Source organism: Bactrocera dorsalis, chromosome 5 (genome assembly GCF_023373825.1).
Source record: "Bactrocera dorsalis isolate Fly_Bdor chromosome 5, ASM2337382v1, whole genome shotgun sequence".
In the NCBI taxonomy this organism is placed as follows: domain Eukaryota; kingdom Metazoa; phylum Arthropoda; class Insecta; order Diptera; family Tephritidae; genus Bactrocera; species Bactrocera dorsalis.
Genome location: NC_064307.1, coordinates 4687568 through 4710059, shown reverse-complemented (window position 1 = coordinate 4710059; position 22492 = coordinate 4687568). Strand labels below are relative to the sequence as shown.

At 40.3% G+C, this 22492-nt stretch overlaps 2 protein-coding genes across 2 annotated transcripts in view; one reads left to right on the top strand and one right to left on the bottom strand.

Moving 5' to 3' along the window:
- The window catches only part of LOC105226487 (protein giant-lens), a 36093-nt gene extending 34886 nt beyond the window's left edge, over positions 1-1207 (bottom strand). Inside the window, exon 1 of the mRNA XM_011205376.4 lies at positions 795-1207. The gene's annotated coding sequence lies outside the window, so the exon portion shown is untranslated. The remainder of the gene's footprint in view (positions 1-794) is intronic.
- Positions 1-22492, top strand: part of LOC105226514 (elongation factor-like GTPase 1) — a 171894-nt gene that overhangs the window by 148170 nt on the left and 1232 nt on the right. The window contains exon 8 of the mRNA XM_049457680.1: positions 6076-6260. Coding sequence (XP_049313637.1) covers positions 6076-6260 — 185 coding nt within the window. The remainder of the gene's footprint in view (positions 1-6075; positions 6261-22492) is intronic.

Sequence of the window (22492 nt, the reverse complement as noted above, 5' to 3'; positions counted from 1 at the left end):
AAAATTAGTTGAGAATCACGTCATTCCGGCAACTTGGGAATTGAAAATTAATTAGCTATGTAAGCAAGCGCTTAATAGAGACCGAAAACAGGCTAGAAATATATTTGTTCGAGGAAATTTTTATAAATAAATTTTATTGTAGCGTATATTTTCCAATCAGCACGAAGCACTCAACAGTTCCAACACAAATTTTACAAAAATGAAGTTTCTGCATTATTCATAAATCATACTCCTTGTCCTCCTCAACTAACTCATATACTATATGTATGTATGTATGTATGTGTGTTATTTTCGTATTTACAGTTGAAGATTTTGCAGTTTCAGTTTTCCACAAACACGAAAACACGTACATATTTTTATACTTAATTTAACAAAGTCGGTCTCAAAATAATTGGCATCAAAAAACACTTGTCCAAATATTCACGTACACACGCACACACACATGCAGATGAATATTCGTTAGATCGAAATCACGCCCGTTAACGTTGTCGTCGGCGCATTTGGTCGCGAGCCGCGTAACTCGAAAAACTAGTCGGTGAAAAAATAACCTCCGTAGTTAATACATACATACACACGCACATACATGTGTGCGCACACACACAAACGCATGGCAGTTTATGGGCAAGTATTTATTGAATGAAGTGCGCGCGCGCATTTACAACTTGTTTCCATTCATTCATAAAAAACTTCATTGATCGCGCACCACAGCAACAACAACCACACGCATTCATACATACATTTGCATGTATAAAATCGACTGTGTAGCTATGCACACACGTAAATTTGTAACTCACTCTAACAGGCTGGTAGAGTTTTGACTCCCTCGTGTGCGCGAATACACCAACTTCACGGCGCACGAACGGTGTTCAATGGGTTTTCTCAAAAAAACAGGCAACGAAAAAATGTCACACGAAAAACTTAAAAATGTTCGCCGAATCAAGGCTTCAACGCGCAAAAGTCCTTAAAAGTTATGCATCGAACTACAGTTAGGTTTTAGCCACATTCGTATATGTTTTTTCGTATTTAATTCGTCTTCGTTTTTTCTATATTTTTCTTGTATTGCCTGTGGCGTCTTTCGCTCAACGCACAAAGTAGAATTTTCGCTTGCGACTTCGACTTCACTTTTCGAACTGATCAAACAAACTGAAAGATACGAAACCCAGCAACGTTCGCATTTGCTTATCGTTCGTCGCCAAGTGAGCAGTGCGCCTGCCGTCTTATGTCGTCGACGCGAGCAGCACAAGTACAAGTCGCACGTCGGGCGTCGGACGTCTTGCGGCGTCGCAGTTGCAGTCACAGTCGTCGGTAGTCGTTGTCAATCGTTGATCATCGTTTGTCGGTTGTCGTGGCTGTTCGTTCGTGCTTGTGGTTAGCGTAGACGCTGGTTAGTCGTCGCCAACGGAAAACTTGAATGAAAACCAACACAGGCATACAAATGTGGCAGTCGGCAGACGTGCTGTTGCATGCACACAGAGTCGCATTTGTATGTGTGTTCGCTGTTTACCTGTTCGATGCAATTGCAATGGCACGAATGCAACGCACGTATACCCTGCACCACACAGTGGCGACTTGCGCAACGCTCGTGGTCGTAGTCGTCGCTGTAGTCTTTGAGTTTCAGTGTGTGAGTGCCTATTTTTGGATGGTCTGTAGGAAAAAGTGATTTGACAACCGTTATTTAATCTAGATCGAGGTGTAGAATACCGTTTTATTTTACTTTAAAGGTTTATATATTTTTTCTATTATGAGAAATATTAATGAAAAATAATTATGTATACTTTCTTAGTAAAATTTTAACAATTAAAAAAAAAACCTTAACTCAAAGATAAAATCGACAAATTTTAAATTCCTGCAGCACATGACTCATGCCTTCAAATGTTTGAAGCACTTTTCAAAAATTTTGGTTTTAGGTATCCCTCAAGAAAAGAAAACACCAAAACTACCGTTTTTTTAAATAGTGGACCTTCAAACGGCACTTTGCCCCTACAAATGTTTACAGTCTTAAAAAAGCTCTACTTTTTCACAAATAGCGTTAAAGCTTCGAAGATGAGCCATAAACGTAGGCACAGACTTCGATCTATGATTTCAGGCATCCAACTTTACTAAAAATCCAGTTGAAAATTTATAGATTTCCTACAGGGGCCACTCGCTGCAGCATCAGTTTCGCTGCTCACGTACTCACATATCTTTGCGGTTACGTTTCCGCTCGTCTCTGCCACTTGCTGTACGAGCGTTTCATGAATGAGTGCTCGAAGGTATGAATGAATCGTAAGCGGTCGCGTTGCTGCTCGCTTGCATCTGCTGCGATGTGCTGCTCATTCATTCAGCACTCCTCTCCCTAATCATGCGCAGGCACTCACACAGCCATATTTCCATTGATACTGACGCTGCTGCTGCTGCGGTCGCTGCCGGTGCACAGCATCCAACGCACCGCCGATGTCGATGCTCAGCTCATTCTAGAAACAGAGCATTCATTTTTGTATTGTTGTTGTTGTTGCTTTAAAGTGAGTTGAGATTGCTGCTGATTTTTTATATTTTTAGCCAGCCAGCAGTTGGTGGTTAGAGCTCACTTTTGCGCAGCCGTAAAGTGTACGCGCTTAGGGTTGCCGAGTGTTTGAGTTAAAAATTAAATGAAAATATATTTAGTTTTGAGAAGTATGTAGGTACATAAATATATTTAAAGGACGTGGTGGTTGGTTAATTTTGTGGAGCAGAAAGTTCTTGAACTTTTCTCTCTCGAGAAAGATATGTGACTACATTACATAAATGTAGATATATATATTTTTTTTTGAGTTAATCAAGGAGACTTTGATTCGTTATGTGTATTATTCCACTTTGCGAGGCAGAGCGCAGACTCTGGGAAAATAAGCTCTTAAATGTTTATATCCAATATGTTTCATTTCTACAACAGTCTGTCCACAATTCGATCGCGTGCCCACTCGCCAGATCGCCTGACGTCCTCAACACCGTCGAGACGGCAATCCACACTCACTTAGCCGTGCAGTCTTCGGTCTGCAAACTCAAACGTTCCTACGGCGGATGTCCAACGACTTGGGCTCTGCGGCTGCTGCTGCAGTGGACGAGCTGTTGTCGTGTTGATTTTATTGTCGTTACTGCTTCGATATTATTGAATCGTCTTCTCTGAAACTACGCTGACTTCTTTTTCTTGCCGTTGTTGTTGTTGTTGTTGCCATCGTCAATGTTGCTGTTTTTGTGACTTGTTTACTTATCTGGTGTCCATTCATTCGGCGAGTGTCCGTCCAGCAGCGACCCGACCCGGTTCTTTTCGACCGTTGTGCGGCTGTTGCTGCTCATTGCCCGTCCATCCGTCCGTCGTCGTGATATTCTACTACGCGTTTCTCCGCCTTTTTTGCTGATGTAACTGTTGTTGTTGTTGCTGTTTTTTGTTAAATTTATGAAGTGATCGTTGTTGTTGCTGTGCTGTTGTTCTTCTTGTTTTTGTGGCACATTCTTGGCTTGTCATTTTTACTACGACCGGAAACTAGTTCCTTTTGTTGTTGTTTGTTTAGTTTCATCTTTAGCTGTTTCGGTTTGGTTCGCTCACCGTCTTGTTTACGCGCTTTGCTTGTTGTTGCTATCATTTCTTGGCGATGTTTTGATTTTCTTTTTCTATCGAGGTTTTTTTTAACGATTTCTTTCACTACTCCTGCTGGTACTGCCGAGTCATTCGCATGCCGATCGTTCGATCGGCCGCTGCTGACGCCGTTCGAGCCGTTCGTATGGTTGTTGTTGTTATGGTCTTCTCCATTTCATCTTATTTGTCTTCGATTTGAATGGTCTGCTTACCTGTTGCGTTGCTGAGCGCCGCTGCGCTTGCCGACTCCGTCCATTCAAGCACTGCGGCCGCGGTCAAGACATCGCGCGGCGAGTTGGCGCGAGTGCCAATCGGCCAAACAACGTCCGGTCCAGCGCCGGTCAACCTGCTTCTACGCTTTCGTCTCACTTTCAAGAATATTCTGACCACTACATGCTGGCAGCGCGAAGTTGGCACTTAACATTGCTGGTGTTGTTGCTTTGTCGTATGCCTTCAAATGTACATATGTGTGTGTTTGTGTGTGCTTGTCTTTTTTAGAGTTATAGCATGCCGAACGCGGTTGTGGTTGTTGTTGTTTTAGCGCGCTCCATTGGCTCATTTGGAGCTTGGCGAAACATCCGAAGCCCAGGGCTTGCGTATAGGTGTATGTGGCTATGGCGGCAGGCCGCTGCTCTTCATCTCCAGCTGCGTTGATTTGTTGTTTGCATTTGCTTTAAATGTGCGCATGCCAAACCGGCCACAATAATAACAATAACAATAACAAGAACCACTTGGGATGCTGTATAATGAATGAATGAATGAAAAACAGGAATAGTTTGGTCGTCAAGCGCTTCCTGTCCGCGTGCTTAGACAGTCTCCGGCGTTTTTATTTTTAACGACTGCAAAGTCAGCATTTTCTCGTGACTAAAAAAGTATCGACCTTGTTTTCGTTAAGAGTATTCTTAGAGTTGAGCTTGGCAAATTTGGCTGTAAGACACTTTGAACACAATTGAGCTTTCGGGCAAGTTCCGTATTTTATCGAAAGGCAAATTGCCGAAAATATCGATAATAGTTTGGCGGTTGTTGGGGTGTGGGACATGCGGGAAATCATATATTATGAACTATACCCCAAATACCCCTATATTCAAACTATTGATTCGGATCTGTATAGTCAACCGCCTGAAAGAACCAATTGCCTAGAAACGGCCAGCCTTGGCCAAGGTTAGGCTAGGTTAGGTTAATCTGGTTGGCAGGCATAGACCACTTTGTACCTTTGCGATACCAGATGGAGTTTACTTGCTAAGTCCAAGAGGAGTAGTCATTGTTAAGGATGCCTGTGCTTGACGCGAGTTTCAACAGACTCTGCGGCCTCACTATCGATACCTCTTTCAGTGTATCATACTGGATTAACCCCAAATGCTTACAGCGTAGTCTTGCCAATGCGGGACAATTGCACAAAAGACTTTTCCCTGCTGACTTGTTCTAGGCATTTTCTGCAGTCTTCTCGATCTGTCAGCCCCATTTTGCGGGCGTGTGTCGCTACCAGAAAGTGACCAGTTAGTATTGTCATCATGTTCCTAAAGTCTCTTCTATTGAATGCCAATAGGAATTTTGTGTACTTCCGATCTAACGTTTTTCATCGGTTTTGACATTCTTCACCACGCTTCTTTCTAGATCGTCGTATAGACAATGCATGGGTTTCTCAAAGTTGATCACGTTTTCGGATGTCAGCCGAACACCATTATTTTATTCTCGTCCACTATTTCATCGCCCTCGATAGAAGTGAAGTTGCTTACTTCTGACAACACTTTCAACTTCTGCCATGCTTCCCAAGCCACTTTGGCCGATATGCGATACGAGGTTACTGCCTTGATTACTGCTTGGCTATCTACATAGATGTTGACTCTGGAATTGCCTGCTGGTGCATTGGAGGCCAGCTCCGCAGCTTTTGCAACACTAAAGACCTTAAATTGAAATTTACTGCAGTGGTCTGGCAGCTTAAAAGGTTGCCTTACGCCTAACTCTGGACAGTATATACCCGCATGACCGTCATCGTACCATATTCGAGCCATTAGTATAAATGTTGAGAGTGTTGCGCATAACTAAGATACCTTTACGCCAGTCATCTTTTTCTATGCTTATTTTGAACCTTCTTTCCCAGTTGAAATGTGGGGTCATGTAGTCGGTGTTTGCCCAACCGCCATTACCCACCGACCTATGCCCGAAGGTTCTATATGTAAATTCTCCCGCCGCCAGTAATCGTCCACAGATTTTGCAGCACAGTTTTCAGCAAAGAGGTCTATAGGTGGCAAGTTTAGTACCAGTTCAAGAACCGCCGTTGGAATTAAATTTAAAACTTTCAATTTAGTATTACAACAATTTGCGATTGCTTTTTACTAGATGATTTTCGTTTTACTCAATTAAGCTCTAAGTTGCCATCTTTTTGTACCAAATTTTTCGAAAACTTATTTCCAAATCTACTAAACACATTTCATTCAATAATTTCAGTTTCTCATTTCTCTCTCTCTCTCTCTTTATTTCAGGAAAAATGTACGCTGTAATTGGTCGGCGGCATGGAAAGATTCTTTCGGGCGATTCAATCCAAGGCAGTGGCAATTTTTCGGTATTGGCCATTCTACCCGTCATTGAATCGTTCAATTTTGCACAGGAAATACGAAAACAAACGTCAGGACTAGCCAATCCACAATTGATGTTCAGCCACTGGGAGGTAAGTACAAACAAAATTTTCCGTAAGAAATCTCCTTGGAAAAATCACAAGTCATCATCTAACATTCCATCATTACATTTCCTATTCTGCGATGCCGATTGCAAGTCGAAATCGGCGCAGTAATCGGAATTCGTTCTGATTTTCTGCTTTTCTCTCGCGGATTGCTATAACTGCATTTTAATGTGGTTTTATTGACGCAACCAATCATTTCTTGCGAATTCTCACAATAAAACACCGCTTCCGTTCGGAAGCTGATCAATCGCGCTATTAACGCGAGTATATCGCATGTCGATTTGCCAATTTTCCGCAACGAAGCAATGAATTTCCAGTGACTAATCTCTACATGAGTGGATGATGGTACGACTGTGTGCGGTCACGCTTGGTCGATGCAAAGCCAATGACTTCTTCCCGAGTAATTAAATCAGCTGTTCAAATAGATTGATCATATAAGAGAATCATCAAACGCTAAACTTATGAAAAAGTGTGCTGTTTTTGTCTAATTTTTTGCCGTCTCATCTCTGGAAACTTAATACCGTGTCGTAATACCATTTACCATATTTCCTACTAATTATGGAAGGGCTAAAATTGAAAGCAGAACCAATGCTCTAAATCACCGTGTGCCACACTGTGGTGGCTCAATCTGCTGCGCTGCCCTTCTGTCGGTCCGTCGCTACGAAGCTGGCAGCTGTTTTAATTGCCAGCGTCCTTCCAAGTGATTAACCAAAGGTTCTTAGCTCGTCTTTCGTCGCCCAAAGCCTTCACCTCCGGCATGCCCAGCGGTGTACGGGTATGGGGCATGTCTGTGTTGCCAAGCGATTTCATATTGCAAATTAATGTCGCGTTACTAATATTATGTGCTTTTTTATGTTTGAAATCTCAGTTTGACGTCTGCAAGCTGCTTGGAGAGTTTTTCATTTTTTTCTTATTATTTTGGTAAAATATCGGTTGGTCAAACCCATTCCTGTTTGCCGTCTCGACATGTGCCCGTTTATAATTATGATGATGATGTTATTGCTAATTTTTTTTTTTTGTTAAAGTCATTTTTTTTTATTGATTTTATGAATTCTGATTCGTTTCGTTGGCTTGTTGTAGCTGTAGGCTCAAGACTAGCAACAGCTGTGAATTCTGTAAATTTATTGACTTTTACGGTTTCACTGATTTGCATGTAGACACATGCAAAATTATAGATATTTGAGCTTTTAGGAACACACGTCTTTGAATTTTTTACATGCTCTAAAGTGTCAAAATATCAGCCATCACCTGTTGGGACTGTTGAAATAGGTATCAGTTACAATTGAGGATATTAAGCGGATTGGATTTTATTCTTTAATTTGAGGAAGAGATTTACCATATTCCATATACCCTAATTGGAAATTGTAAAGCCGATGAGATTGCCTGTCTTCGATCGTTCGAACGCGGGTTCTAAAGGCCTCCCGCGAGCTTAATAAGCATTGGTCAGCAAGTAGAACTTGTGGAGTTTCGAAAGCACAAAGTAAAAGGTATAAGGTTCATTCAACTTCTGTTCTTGAAGGGCTCACGTCACCGGAATGATAGATACTCTAACTGGACACAGTCACATTTAGACACATTGTCCTCCACTGTCCACCTTTGGTCTAACTGAGATTGAAGCATCTCTTCTTCTTCTTAATTGGCGCAGACACCGCTTACGCGATTATAGCCGAGTTATCAACCGCGCGCCAGTCGTTTCTTCTTTTCGCTACGTGACGCCAATTGGATATTCCAAGCGAAGCCAGGTCCTTCTCCACTTGGTCCTTCCAACAGAGTGGAGGTCTTCCTCTTCCTCTGCTTCCCGCGGCGAGTACTGCGTCGAATACTTTCAGAGCTGGAATGTTTTCGTCCATCCGAACAACATGACCTAGGCAGCGTAGCCGCTGTCTTTTAGTTCGCTGAACTATGTCACTGTCGTCGTATATCTCGTACAGCTCATCGTTCCACCGAATGCGATATTCGCCGTGGCCAACGCGCAAAGGACCATAAATCTTTCGCAGAACTTTTCTCTCGAAAACTCGCAACGTCGATTCATCGGTTGTTGTCATCGTCCAAGCCTCTGCACCATATAGCAGGACGGGAATTATGAGCGACTTATAGAGTTTGGTATTTGTTTGTCGAGAGAGAACTTTGCTTCTCAATTGCCTACTCCGTCCAAAGTAGCACCTGTTGGCAAGAGTCATCCTGCGTTGAATTTCTAGGCTGACAATGTTGATGGTGTTTACGCTAGTTCCAAGATAGACGAAATTATCTGCAACTTCAAAGTTATGACTGGCAACAGTGACGTGAGTCCGAAGTCGCGAGTGTGACGACTGCTTGTTTGATGACAGGAGATATTTCGTCTTGCACTCGTTCACTACCAGACCCATTTGTTTCCATAATTTTTACGAACCCGCCGAATTGACTGGAATTGATATTAGTCGTCTTAGTAAATTTGTCGCAGGCTTTGTCGGTATGCGACAGTCCTTTTGATCTATACGTAGGATTTCTGGGCATCGCAACAAACAGGCGTCTCTTGCTGTCCAAGTAGGGTTATGCATGGACTCACCAAATGTCATCCTACTTACCTAAACCTAACCTAACGAAGGAATCTGAAACTGTGCGAAAGAGAGGTACATTACTACCAACTAGATTATAACCTCAGAGCGAGGAACACCTAAGGCCAGAGAACTAATGATATGGTCAAAAACCTGTAATGCTTTTGCTGCAAAAATGAATTCGCAGTGTCCCCAGCCCTTGGGTCTTAAACACACATTTGCAAGCACATACATATGTACAACAACTCGCATACTCTTTTCTTCGTTCTTCGTTCGCCCATCCATTGTTTGCAATAAAAATGTCACTTGACAGTGCGACAATCAGCTTGACAATTAAAACCGTTAACCAAAGCCATTTTGTATGCGCGGCAAGTTCATGTCATTATTACAACTGCTCTCCTGTTATTATTATTGCTGTTGTTTTTGTTATTTTTCTGGTTGCTCACACTGTCAAGTTGTGAAGTTGACGCGCTGCTCTTGTTGCTGTTGTGTGCTGCCGGCGCGTAGGTGGAGTTGTCACGTGCGCCGGCCACGATAATTGCATTACCTCGCAAGCAAACATTGCAAACGGCCGGGCATGCGCCGACGTCAGACGAGTGCTTGGCATGCGAGCATGTGATGAAGCCTCGACGCAATTGCCAGGAGACGGCGTTGCCGTTGAGGCGGAGCTGACACATGACGTTGCATGTTGCATGTTGCTTTTATTATTATTATTAATGTTGTTGATTGTTTGCCAACACAGCTTGTTTACCGCTGCTGCTGCTTCTTTCTCAACGCATTGGCTTTTTATTTAATTTAATTTTGTTGTTGTTGTGTAGTTGTTTTGCTTCTTAAATATTTATGTTGTCCGCGATGTCGCGGTGATAGTGTCGCTGGTGTTGATGTTGATAATGTTGTTTGTGTTTGCATTAGCTGTTGTTGTAGCTTTTGTTATTGTTGTTGCTGCTGCTGTTGTCGTTGTCGCTCTTGTCACATGTGGCACAAGGAAACAACCTCAGTTCGTGCCATATTGCATTGCAATATGCTATTGTTGGCGTTTTAGGCAAGTGTTTTTGTTGCTGTTGCCTCATTATACCTGCGTCGTTCACATTTGCATAACATACAGCCCAACAACAACAATAGCAACAGGCTAAAATTACAAGGCACCAACTTGACTGAGTTTCTTAGCCAGTTGGCCCTGTTGCACGAATGCCAAATCGACACACACACTAATAGACGGGTATGTGTATGTATGTATATAATGTATATGCAGATAGTACGCGTATTTTAGCTAGACTTTTTTTCACAAAGTAAACCAACTGTCGCTTAATTTGCGCACATTGCATAACCGTCAGGGAGTCGCTGGCTTCGCTGGGCGAAGTTTGAAAGAATTTACAAATCACTGTCCATCACTCGGCCGGGCTGCCAGCTGCTTGAATGGCATTTGAGCTGCTGCTACTGCTTGCCGCGGACTTGAGGGCCAGCTGAGGTCACACTGCCAACTTACATAATTAAAAGAAAAAGCTTCAAAATTTTTTTTAATACATACTTTGGTTAGAGAGCATCTCTCACTAGCTTAATTACTTGCTGGTGAATTTTGTGGTTATGTGAAGAAGCATAAATAAGTTCAGTATTCCTTTGCACATCTGCTTGATTGGCGATCTAATCGCCTAGCGGTTTGGATGTGTCTCCATCACTGTATCAATCATGTGTTTTCTTCGGTCGTTGTTTAGCGTTTTATCAAGTCTTTAGTATGAAGAGGGCTGAAAAAACAGTAGTAGATGGCTCTACTGGTATTAAATCCATATGGTTTTGATAACCCCCTTTTTTGAAATATACTTGTAGATTTTTCAACTGTCGAACTATTAGTTAATGAGATATAGCATTTTGAGGGAACGAACTAAAAAAATTTATTAAAAGGTATTTCGTGTGCTAGTAAACCAATCCATTTTGGCTGAAAAAATTCTTTTGAAGCCAAGGTTTGACTTGATTGCCACCATTCGGAGGAGGATGGAGTCATGTGTAGAAGTTCACGCAGGTGAGGAAAGTTCTCTGATTGCCATTCACTTGGGAGTGGCCAGAAACGATTCTTTTACATGTGACTCAAGCAGCTCACGACTTTTGGTATTGCTCAATGTCGATTTACACAGCGGTATCAGTTTTGCGGGTCTACCAAATTCAGATATCGCAGCATAAGGCAGCTCTTTTTCGTGCTGTCGAGAGCAGCTTTGAAATCAGCTCATGAGGCTTATCCTACGGTTGTTAGCGCAGATTGTGAGTCTCCCTTTTTCTAGATTATACAGAGCACACTTAAATTCCAATCATCGGGCATGCATGACCATATTTTAAAAAGAAGCTGATTATGAAGGATACACCTAGTGATGCCAAAAAGAATGCTTGCTTTCTCCGCGTATATCGTTGGCGTATATCTGGGAGAAGTTCAGTAATTAATAACGTTAACTTTAGCGAGATGTAGTGAATAACAGTACGTTGTGGCGTCTCTCGTTTTTGTTTCTCGGGTTCTCACTTCAACCAAGTTCCGAACCTATGGGTTTTGTGAAAGGCTAATCAATGACAAAGAAACTCCCGAGATTTCGATACTGCATATCAAAGGTCAGACGCTTTAAAAAACGTTTTCTTTAATGTTATATTGTTTTTGTTCATCGAAGGCTGGATTGGATAGTATAGAACGTTGAAAGAAATATGGGTCTGAAAGTCTAAAGTTCAATCTATTCTTCGCTTCCAAAATGTTTTGCCTCGATAAGTTTCAGATGGAAGCGTATATAGGTACAGATCCGAGGTCGAATTAAAAATTCAACTCCCAAAAATATGTAAACGTCTACTACTATTAGTCTACCCTCCGTTCGTAGCACGAAATCCCGTCCGAACTTTAGCTTATTTAACAACTCACTAGCTTTAGTCTTCCCTTTTGCCTCTGTCCTTGCAGTTTTCTGCGGTTAATTTAGCATTCACTTTTGTAGGAGGTGAAACCAAAACCGAAAAAAAATAAAATAAAATTGAGGAAATATTCAAAAACTAATTTCAGGAGTAGACAAGCGAAAGACAATAAACAAAACCGTTTTTTTTTCACTGCGCTTGCGCTTTATTGTTATTATTATTATGGTTTGCTGTGGCGGCTACCGGTGCTTATTTTGAGTGCTGAAGGTTTGTGCTCGTACTCGCAGTTATTAGTTATTGTTGTTGGTGCTCATGTTGATTATTATGATTATTTTTTATTTCTTTGCTCGTTTGCCACGGCTGCCGGTCTTGCCGCTGTTGACTGTTACGGCTACCGGGCTACGCGCATGCGCGCAACACACGTACGGCCAGTCGCACTTACATGCACCACAAACACCTCACACACACACGCTCACATGCAAGCAAACAAATATGCAGAGATATGAGCATATCACCATCAGCCTGCTTGTTTGTACAGATATTAACACAAAGTACACACACACACATACATGCATACATGTGGACTTACGAGTGGATCCTCCAGCGTCGGAGCACAGGTTGTGACTCCACTCGGCTTATGCTGCCGCAGTGTTGATTGTTTTAGTTACTGTTATTGTTGTTGTCTTTCGGTTGGTGATGCTTCTCGGCGGCGTTGATGACTGTCCATTTCGCTGCGCTCAATGCGATTTTCTGCTTTGCTTGTTGCTGCAGTTGTTTGTGTTCCACTTCATCTGCTTTCGGACAGTGTTGATGATGATGCGGCTTCTGCTGCTGTTGTTGTTGTTTGCGTTGTCGAATCAGAATAACCGTCGTTTTTTGCTGCTAATGATACCTCTCAATTTTTGTTGTGCTTTAACTGCTAGCATTCGGCATCACACATGTGTGTGTGTGTGTGTGTATGTATGCATTTGTCATTCGCCTCGTGCGCAACACGAGTTGAAAGTTTGCAGAAGTCTTCAGAAGCATACGAGCCCCACTAATGAATTATGTGTGTGTGCGTTTGTAAGCACGTACATATGTAGATTTGTTGTGCTTCCATGATATGGAAGAATACCGTGGATACCTAAAATAGTACCTGTCATTTCTTTTATACATTTCCCTGAACTCGTTAACCGACATGGGCATGAGATGAGCTGAGGCAGCATAAATACAACAGGAAACCAAAAATAAGAAAATAGGTCAAAGGCAAAACTATGCTTGTCAAGGATTGAAGGAAGGATGTGGACTTTGCATAGATTGCATGGGCAACCCGAAAAGAATAGCATTAGCATAGAAAATATGTGGAGACCCTCATATGACTGATTTAAGAAGTACTTTTTCAAGTTAGAAAAAATACGATTCCATGTGAAATTTTATGAGGAAAAGGCAATGTGATCCCTATTCGCATACATAGTACATTCAAGAGCCTTTATCCTGCGCGTACTTATTGCCGTGCAGCCTGGCGTCAGGTTCTCGGGAGTTTCCAATTCCATTTTTCAGAACTGGTAGTTAGCTCAAGAAACTTTACCCATGTTGAATAGGTGATATTTGAGTCTACAGTAGGCGTAAAGTGCCACAAGTAAACGAAATTTGTTCCTCGAGAAAAATAAACCACTTGCACAAAGTTTAAAAAATGTAAGAAATTTGCTCATATCTCCAAACCGAAAGGATTTTATTTTATATTTCGGGATTCGAGAACAAAAAGAAATTTTAATCATCAAAATCGATTTATTGTTTTTCAAAATATTCTCCATTAAGATCTACATATCGTCACCTTAAATGCAAAATAACGTATGATCAAAAAAGTCGAAATTGAGTGTTTCATTGCTTATGATCCACTACTTCAAATTATATACATCTGAGTTCGTATGCCCAACATTTTAAGGTTCTTTTATCGGATATGTATAACCCAGTTTTAACCAATATTTAAATTTTGTTTTACTCATGTTCCAATTCATTACGTGTTTCATTCTTTTCCCTGTAAATTTTTGAAAATGATGTTACGTTATTTTGCATTTTAAGTGACGATATGCACTTTTGCGTGTTCTTAAACTAATTTTCGAAAGCTCTTTTGCCACTCTGATTAAGGTATTTCCAAAACATGTCTTTTGCATCAACCGTCTCTTCAAGTCTCATTAATTTCTTTTTAAACGGGGATAAAAAGAAGTGATTCGGTGCTAGGTCAGGACTATATGAGGAAGACTCATCGAATCGATGTTTTGAGTGCTCAAAAATGCAGTTGTTTCAGTCTAGGTGTGAAAGCTTGTATTGTCTTGGTGAAGAGTAGTCCGTCTTAGACGGTTACTTTTTCTGATTGAAAGGCAACTGACAAACAAATGGTTGTATGTGACGATGTGATAGACGTGTTTCGAAGCAACGTTATCTTATTTTGTTTAACATTTCTTTCGACTAATAATCCTTTTTTAAGCGCTTAACTCATTTTGTGGGGTCCAACGTCAATACATTTTTTTACAGTCATGAATGTACAGTATTGAATGTATGATAGTCCAGCTAATCTATAATGGTCTCCGTCTTACGATAGGTCACATGTTAATCTTTCAACATCAGCTTGCGCCCAGCACCAATAGTTTTCGGAGCAACAACTGATTTTAGTATACCTTTCCGACATTCACCTTGAAGAGATCTACAACGTCGATTGAATTTACCATACCATCGATAAACACGAGTCTTTGATGGAGCTTCATTATGACAATTTGAATTAAGTTCATCGATCTACTGTTGCTGAGTTGATCCACGTCGAAAGTTGTAAAAAATAATCGCGATTTAATTACATTGTTTGGTCGAGAAGATTATTTTAAGTTACTGTAAACGATGCAAATAGCGCTCGTATGTCAAAACGTTCATTTCACCAGAAATGTCAAACTTTTTACGACTAATTTTGCCAAATCCCGAAATATAAAAGGCCACCTACGTATATTTATGGAAAATATTTATTTTTGAAATTCACAATGAGGTAATAAATACCTATTGTAGAAAATAACAATTAAAGCTATGCAAGTCGTTGCAAATTCAGGTGAGGAGTAAATAGCGAAAGAGACAGACAGCGATGCCGGTGAAGATAGAGAGAGATAATCAGAAAGAGATGTCGAGGTTGCGGCAGAGGGAGGTAAAAATAGAGATGAGGACCTATTAATGTAAATAAAAGTAAAATAGAAATTAAAATTCACATGATAATAGTGATTGAGTAACTAAGATAGAGGTAGATAGGAATAGAGTTAAGATCGCGATAATGATAGAGATGGAGATTGAAATAAAGAAAACATGAACATACACACATAACAAGATTGAAACAGTGTTTGTACGTGAAGATAGGCACGTAGATAAAGGAACGAGAAACTTTACTTTCTATATAAAAAAGCTTCAATAGAATTCGAGCCGTAATGCGATTTATTTGTGAATATGGGATTTTTTGCTAAGGATATGCTTACCCATATCAATGTTATAAGGTTAGGTCGTAAAATGGGTCACCTGCCGTCAATATTATTGTTAGTGAGGTTAGACATGCAAATACATACGCAAATATATTTGTATATAAGGAAAATCTAAATAAAGAAAATATTTATTGAGGAAATTGGTTGTTTGGTTCAGAACATTATTTTACTACGATCTTCTATTAGAGTCATCTAATACCTCGGGGTGATCTTGGAATTAGTGAGCGCTGTTTCCGATGCATAATGTAACGTTAAGCTAGATCTAGGCACACTGAAATACTCACATACACAAATGCCTTAACGACTTATGTTAATTAAAATTTAATTTCGAGAAATACCGATTCCATAATCTACTAATTAAGATTCACGTAGATAAAAACCATTTAAATGCAAATCAATCGGCTGTTCATGCCACAGAGGAAACGATCGAAATTTCAATTTCAATTTCGGTTCACAAAAAATTGTTCATTCCAATGATTTCCTCAAAAAGCAACCTTTACTTCACTTCATTGCCGCGCATATCAACAAGTTGGAGCGACCGGCCTAACACCGCGTTGCCGGAGGTTACGAGTGTATTAGGTATGCATGTGTGTTTGTTTTTGTTTTCTTGCCTCACGCTACAAATTCGGTAGCTGCTACACTTCAGTTGACGCGGTCGGATTGCAATGCTTAGCGCGCTTAATCTCAACAAGAGGCCAACAAAGCAAAGAGACGCTCGTAAAAATCAACAACGACCACAACAGCAACAGCAACAACAACGCAGACGTAAAAAAGTGAGGAGTAAAGTATGAATAATCTGATAAGAAATTATTTGTGTAGCGGCATGTGTTCGACGCGCGGCAGGTAACTGCGTAGGAAAGCGACCGCCGGTTGGCTGTCCGCCGACTACCTGCTGGCTATACGCAGAAGCGCTCTTTCTCCTTTCCAGTCATTCCTTGTTTTTGGAACCAAGAAATCAGAGTTTTTGTATTTGTATGCCGATTTATGTGTGTGTGGATGTGTGCGTTGTTGCTTTTGTTGTGTGTGCGTGTTTCAAAGCGTTGTGCTGGCCATTGTAAGCCGAGCACTAATGCGCTCCGCAATCATTTATTATGCTGTAGTAGTAACGGCTTTTATTTAGTTAACAGAAATGCAACAACAACAACAACAACAATATCAATAATAATGTGGAGCATAACTGAAGAGTAATAAAACCTTTCAATACAATTATAAGTGAGATTTGATTTTGTTTTCGTTTTTCCTCTCGATTTAACCACAATGGAGGCGATTGATAATACCCAAGCGATCACAAAAATCATACACATACACCAATGTCCATACATGAGTTGCTGCGAACACTTGTGTATGTGTGTATGTCGATCCAAGTAGAACAATAATCTGTCCAGGTAATGCAGCATATAAGTTTTACATATATGTGGAAGCATTTGCGCATGTGTGTGTGCATCTGCATAGCAGCTGTCGTGCATTAAAATATTTAGATCAGTGCGTCCGAGCGCATACGCAGTGCCAGCCAGCCAGTCAGCCAGCCACTTGAGCGTCTTCTTAACACCTGTATGCGGGTTTGTGTGTATGTACATGCCACCATTTGTTAAATACACATACACACACGTACACGTACATAGCATGCGCGTGCAGTCGTGGCTGTCAAAACGACATTCATGCCGCTCTGATCCGCGCGTGATAATTTCCTTCCACATCGTGTCTTTGCCTTTGCCAACATTTCAAATCAGAGCTACAAACATACTCGCCCATATATAGCTGTGTGAGTGTGTGTGTATGAGTTTGTATGTTCGTTTAGTGCCGCTGGGCCGATTATGATCTCCACGCTCTTGACCGTGCGTAGCCCGGTAGCTAACCGCGTAAATTGAGCCTGAAAGCCGGCGGCGATGGTGGTGGCAGCCCTTCGCGCCCGTACCCCGAACCGTCGGACACAGTCATCTTGCGCATGCATATCTTTTACGATCGCTCAAATTGTAGAGATTGGAACACACGTTCTACACATCCATACGCACACACATGTGTATTATATTCTCGTGTTTGCAATCCTCTTAATGTTGGTTTGCATTGTTTGCAGTTGGTTGTTGTTGCACTCGTGAAGGACACACTTGCCTCATCCTCTTAAAGCGTCATACTTATCTATATGCATATGTGCTTCAATTTTTGTTTTTATTTCGGTTTTCGTTGGACCTGTTGCCGATCCTCTGCGCATAATCTCTCGCCCGGTCACGTCGTTTATTTGCTGCTTCAACTGCCTTCGGTTGTTGTTGCTGTTGCTGTTGTATTTTTAATATGCATACTCCAACTCATTGTGTATGCTTGCTTCCTACGTCAAACACATGTCATGTGTCCAGCGCGTGTGCTCTTAAGACATCACGCGGCGATTTTCGTTTTGCTTTTATTTACTATTTTTTTTAGAGAAATTAGGTTTTATGCAACATTTCACACTCTACTCTGGTGGATATTCGAAAAGCCTCAGTTATAAAATTTTTACTGGTCTTCAAAGCAATCGTATGGTCTGTTGGTCGCTAATCTGCTGTTAGACGGTTCTAATAACATTTTCATCTAAGCAACGAAGACAAATTGGACAGAAATCCCACATTATTGGGATCGTGTTGCTTGAAAGACCAAAATGAGATAATAAAGCTTTTATTGTTGTTGCTTTTATGGTAGAAAACCTCTCCAGAGTTAATGTTGGGAACACTGCAGATATGTCAATCCAAGATCGTATAGTGTATAAATCTGTGTCCGTTCCGGTTATGTAGTTCTTTTCTCATGAAAATCTCAAGTTTGCTTCAAAGTTTTTTACCAATCTACAGCCCTTCTTTACACTGCAGTGAACGAATGGCTGCTTTGAATTCTAATAATATTTGAAGACATGCAAATTTTGAGGGATATAGTTAAGAATATACCATCTTTTGAAAGAATTAGAAATTTGGCATACCAATCGGTTACCTTATTTTCTAAAAAAATAAGGAGAGGATCACAAGGTAACAGAAGAACATTTGACGTACTCCAGGGTATCCACCGAAAATATTGAGTAGTCTAAAAAGTATTTTCGTATATCTAATCAAACTTCAACATATTTTTTTTTATTCATAATGAACTTTAATGAACCAAATATGTACCATTTTGGTCAACCACTTTTTGCCATATTTTCGCCAGAGACATTCTTCCATCAATGTAAAACTTTTTTGGTTTCTCGGCAACAAGTAATTTTCACAGGATTCTCTTGAAACCAACTCCATTAAGGCAGTTCTGCATTGACCGAAACAAATGGTAGTCCGATGGTGCATGATCAGGGCCATATGGTGGATGCATCAAAACTTCCCAGCCAAGCTCTCCCAGTTTTTGCCGAGTCATCAAAGTTGTGTGTGGTCTACCGTTGCCTTGTTGGAAGTCGAAGCCCTTTCTGTAGATTAATTGTGGCCTTTTTTTTCGATTGCTTGTTTTAAACTCATCAGTTGTTGACAGTAAAATGTTGAATCAATCGTTCGACCAGGCTGGAGCAGCTCATTGATGATGATTCCTTTCCAATCCCACTAAACACTCAGCATAACCTTTCGAGGCGTTAATGGTATGACACAATGTGGAGATATGTGCGACTGCAACGACATCTGTTGACAAAATTCGTAAATACTTTTTCCATATAAAGCGAATATTCCAAAAAACGAATATATAGTACATACGCCCTGAGATTCCGATTGGTTATTGATCTGTAGGAAGCTTAGCTCCTCATAAAGGAAGTTCTAGTTCCCAGACTCGATTTACGGGCACAGTTTATAGTAAATGATCCTGTCCGGGTCAAATTTGATCAGATGCTACATGTAGTTAACTAATTCGAATAGCCGAAGAATTCAAGCACACCCTAATGCGTACGAGTACTAGTATATAAATACTATAGAGGTCCACATAAATGCATATTTGTGTTCTTTTTGTTATTAAGGCATTGTAATGAATCCTCGCATAACAATCACGACTTGTCGAAATTTATGAATATTTACGAGCCACTTGATCACCTACTCATGCTCATTTCAATTTCTCCCCTTTGAAATATCCTTTTCGCAAACAAACACATACACACATACTATGCCCATATACATGTGTACATACATACATATGTGTGTGTGTGTGCATAATTTGAGTTGAATTACGTGTTATCCCAACGCTCGTCACTGTGCGCTGTCACGGTTCATCATTTTCTCGTATGCATCCTCAATTGGCTGATCTCATTGTAGTCTTTGTTGTTGTTGCCGAGTTTTTTTTTGTTGCTTGCATGGCATTTACTACTCCCTTCTAGTGATTTTTGGTGTGATAAACAAGCAAAAGTGTTGGCAGATAATGATCAGTTTGTATGTGATGGCAGCTGGTGGTGGTGCCCGCAGGCAACCAAGTGGCCCCAATGACGGCATACCCGGATGGTACGGTACCACTGCTCGTTCGAAGGTGTGTTCGAACTTCGACGAAATTGCGCAGCAGTAAAAATCCCTCACTCAATTTCACCTGAACTCACCTGTGGTTGTCTACGTTTTGTTGCTACGCTGCTCTTTTACCTTTTGCTCGCTGATAGGTCGGTGGGGATGTGTGTGTGAAGTGTCTGATTAGGATAACTTGGTGTTGATGTCAATCAGTGCTTATCTTACATTGATTTGTAGATATGTGTGTGTTTGGGTTTGCGGATTTCTATGTAATTTTAGTTAAGCTCTGATATTTATTATTAAGCTGAGATGTTTTTAAGTTGAAATAGGGTTTTTCTTTTCACCTAATTTATTGAATTTATATTTTTATTGAATACATAAATATTTGAGGGTTTAATTCGTTGGACTTAATTTTATCTGTTCTTGGGAGCTATTTAATACTAAAATATGTTAAAGCCCGCCACTCAAGTGCAATTTAGTTTAATCGTGCCATAAGTTCTGTTACAAGTTCAGGCCGTTCTATAAATTAGACTTTGATTTAATTTTTTAATGAAGTTAGTTTCATTTCATAATGCATGCCATGTTCAAAATTTTATTCGAAATGGTGACCTTTTGTTTTCTCACAAGCTCTCAAACGATTCGGCTTGATCATTAGCAGCACGCACAGTTTCTATTGGTATTGACGACACTGCTCGAGCGAAAGTTTTTTTGAGACTTTTCAATTTTCTGTGGCGTATATGACAGGCCATGCTCTCCAACTCTGTTCTCAAACAATAATCCAATGGATTCAAATCTGAACTTACAGATATCTCCTCATCTACTTGTAAGCCACTGTTGTGTGGTTTTTGCCTTGTGTGCTGGCGCAGTCTCTTGCTGAAAGATCCGATGCGCTCCATGGAAGACGGTATTGCTTAAGTTTTTTTACCACGCATACTCAAATGTTAACTGATACACTTTTGTTCCAGTTTTAACACCTTTTTCACAAAAGTGAAGAGGTGTAACACCTTTACATTAGAATCTCTATTAAATCATTACAACCTATGAATGGTGAACATATTGAACCCTTCAAATAGCTTTTTGTTTGCGTCTTTGGAAATTATGAAGACATGGAATGTAGACATTTGGGCAAAACGATCAGTAATGCGATGAACAACATTCTAGAAATATTACTTTTTTTGAGAATCTCGATGTTAAGTGAACTGAAATTAACCGATTAGACTTGATTTATATCGATTATTCCAACTATGTTCAATAAATGGGAGACACCTTTAAATAAAACTGAGCAAGAAACATGGAAACTTTTCCGGAGTTCTTCCCGTTATATACAATTCACACTCTTATCTCCTCATTTAACTCTTATTTCTGACCTAAGAGCAAAATAAAGTTCAACTGTTTCGGATCATAGAACTTTTTGACAACTCGTTTGATTTCTAAAAATTTTTTCTGACAATCACATTTAATATGACATGAAGCTACTTCCGACTGGGCACAATACGAGTAGACCCAAGGTCGCAGTGCATACCTCAATTAATTCTACTTCCGAAAAGTCGCTCGTGGGGGCCGGCAATAGTTGCTCTTATTTTCAATCTTGCGTTCTTGCCCTAAGTTAGATCTGATTATCGGTTAAAGCGCTTCTGGTACTCTCATCGCTATTAAATTCCGAATAAACCCGCAAAGATTGTAACACCAAGTAGAAGGCTTCGGAAACCCTATAAAGCACATATAGAAATGATCAGCGTGACGAACTGAGTCGGTCATGTTCTATAATGCGAAGCGCTCTTACAGATTTTAGGAGATAGTTAGGAATTCTTAACACATTATTCTCTGTTTAAGAAGCGGCTTACCCGGAACCTCTTATATCGGTCTTCTATAGGATAAAGCTGTCATACAAACTAAACAAAAAAGAAAAGAGTCCTTATGTGGAAAATTTTCGTTAATTTGATAAATTTGATAAGGGTTACTTTCCAAGGCGGTGCTACAATTTCTGAACAAATTGTTCAGTTCACTCCACTACAGCACGTAGTTGCCGTATAAACTGACCAATCTAAATAAAGTTCTTGTTTGGATCAATATGTCTTCACAACCGGGATCCACTGAGGATCTGGTGTTAAAAAAGGCTAGAATACCATTGAAAGGGTACAAAAGAAAATCAAGAAAGCCAACACCCAGCCTTCGGTTGTCATAGATCTTAAACTATTGGAGTACATTTGTATAAAACAAATCTATTACAGTCACAGATTGAGATCCATTTAGTGTTCTATGCTCTCGTAGTAGTATATCGACCATGTTTTCTCAAGAAACTTATTTGTCTAAAATAACTAAACTAAATATCAATTCAATGATGCTTAAGGTTAACCCTTAAAATGTATTATCAAGTTCAAGTAGAATAAAAGGGAACCAATACATTGCTCTTCATTGAGCACTTTAAGAAGCTGCAGGTGAATGTAAAACCTTGAAAATGCGACAATACGGTTTTTAGCATCTTTTCATTTTGATTTATGAAAATTTACATTTTTATCTTGTCTGCTAAGTGAATGACAATTCATTTTCTCTGAATGCCCGTTTTGCGCACTTATGATGGATCTCCTGCGGCGACTTGCTGTTGCTGCCTCAATAAGTTCATCAATCAATCGAAAATCACACCTTTATGCCAATAAGCAAAAAAAAAAATAAGAAACAACAAAGTTGATGGCTCCTAAAAGTGCCAACTCACCTGCTTTCGTAGATGAATTTATGTTTGCACCTAGCCGAGCATGCAACACACACACATAGAAAGCGTTGCGGTGGCCATTCATACGAGATAAGCTGTTTATCCTGTCGTGTCCTATCGAGAGCAACTGTGAAAATTCGCTCGCTCACCGCGCGACCAACACAGCTCGCTCCATTGAAGGTGTGCTCTGGAG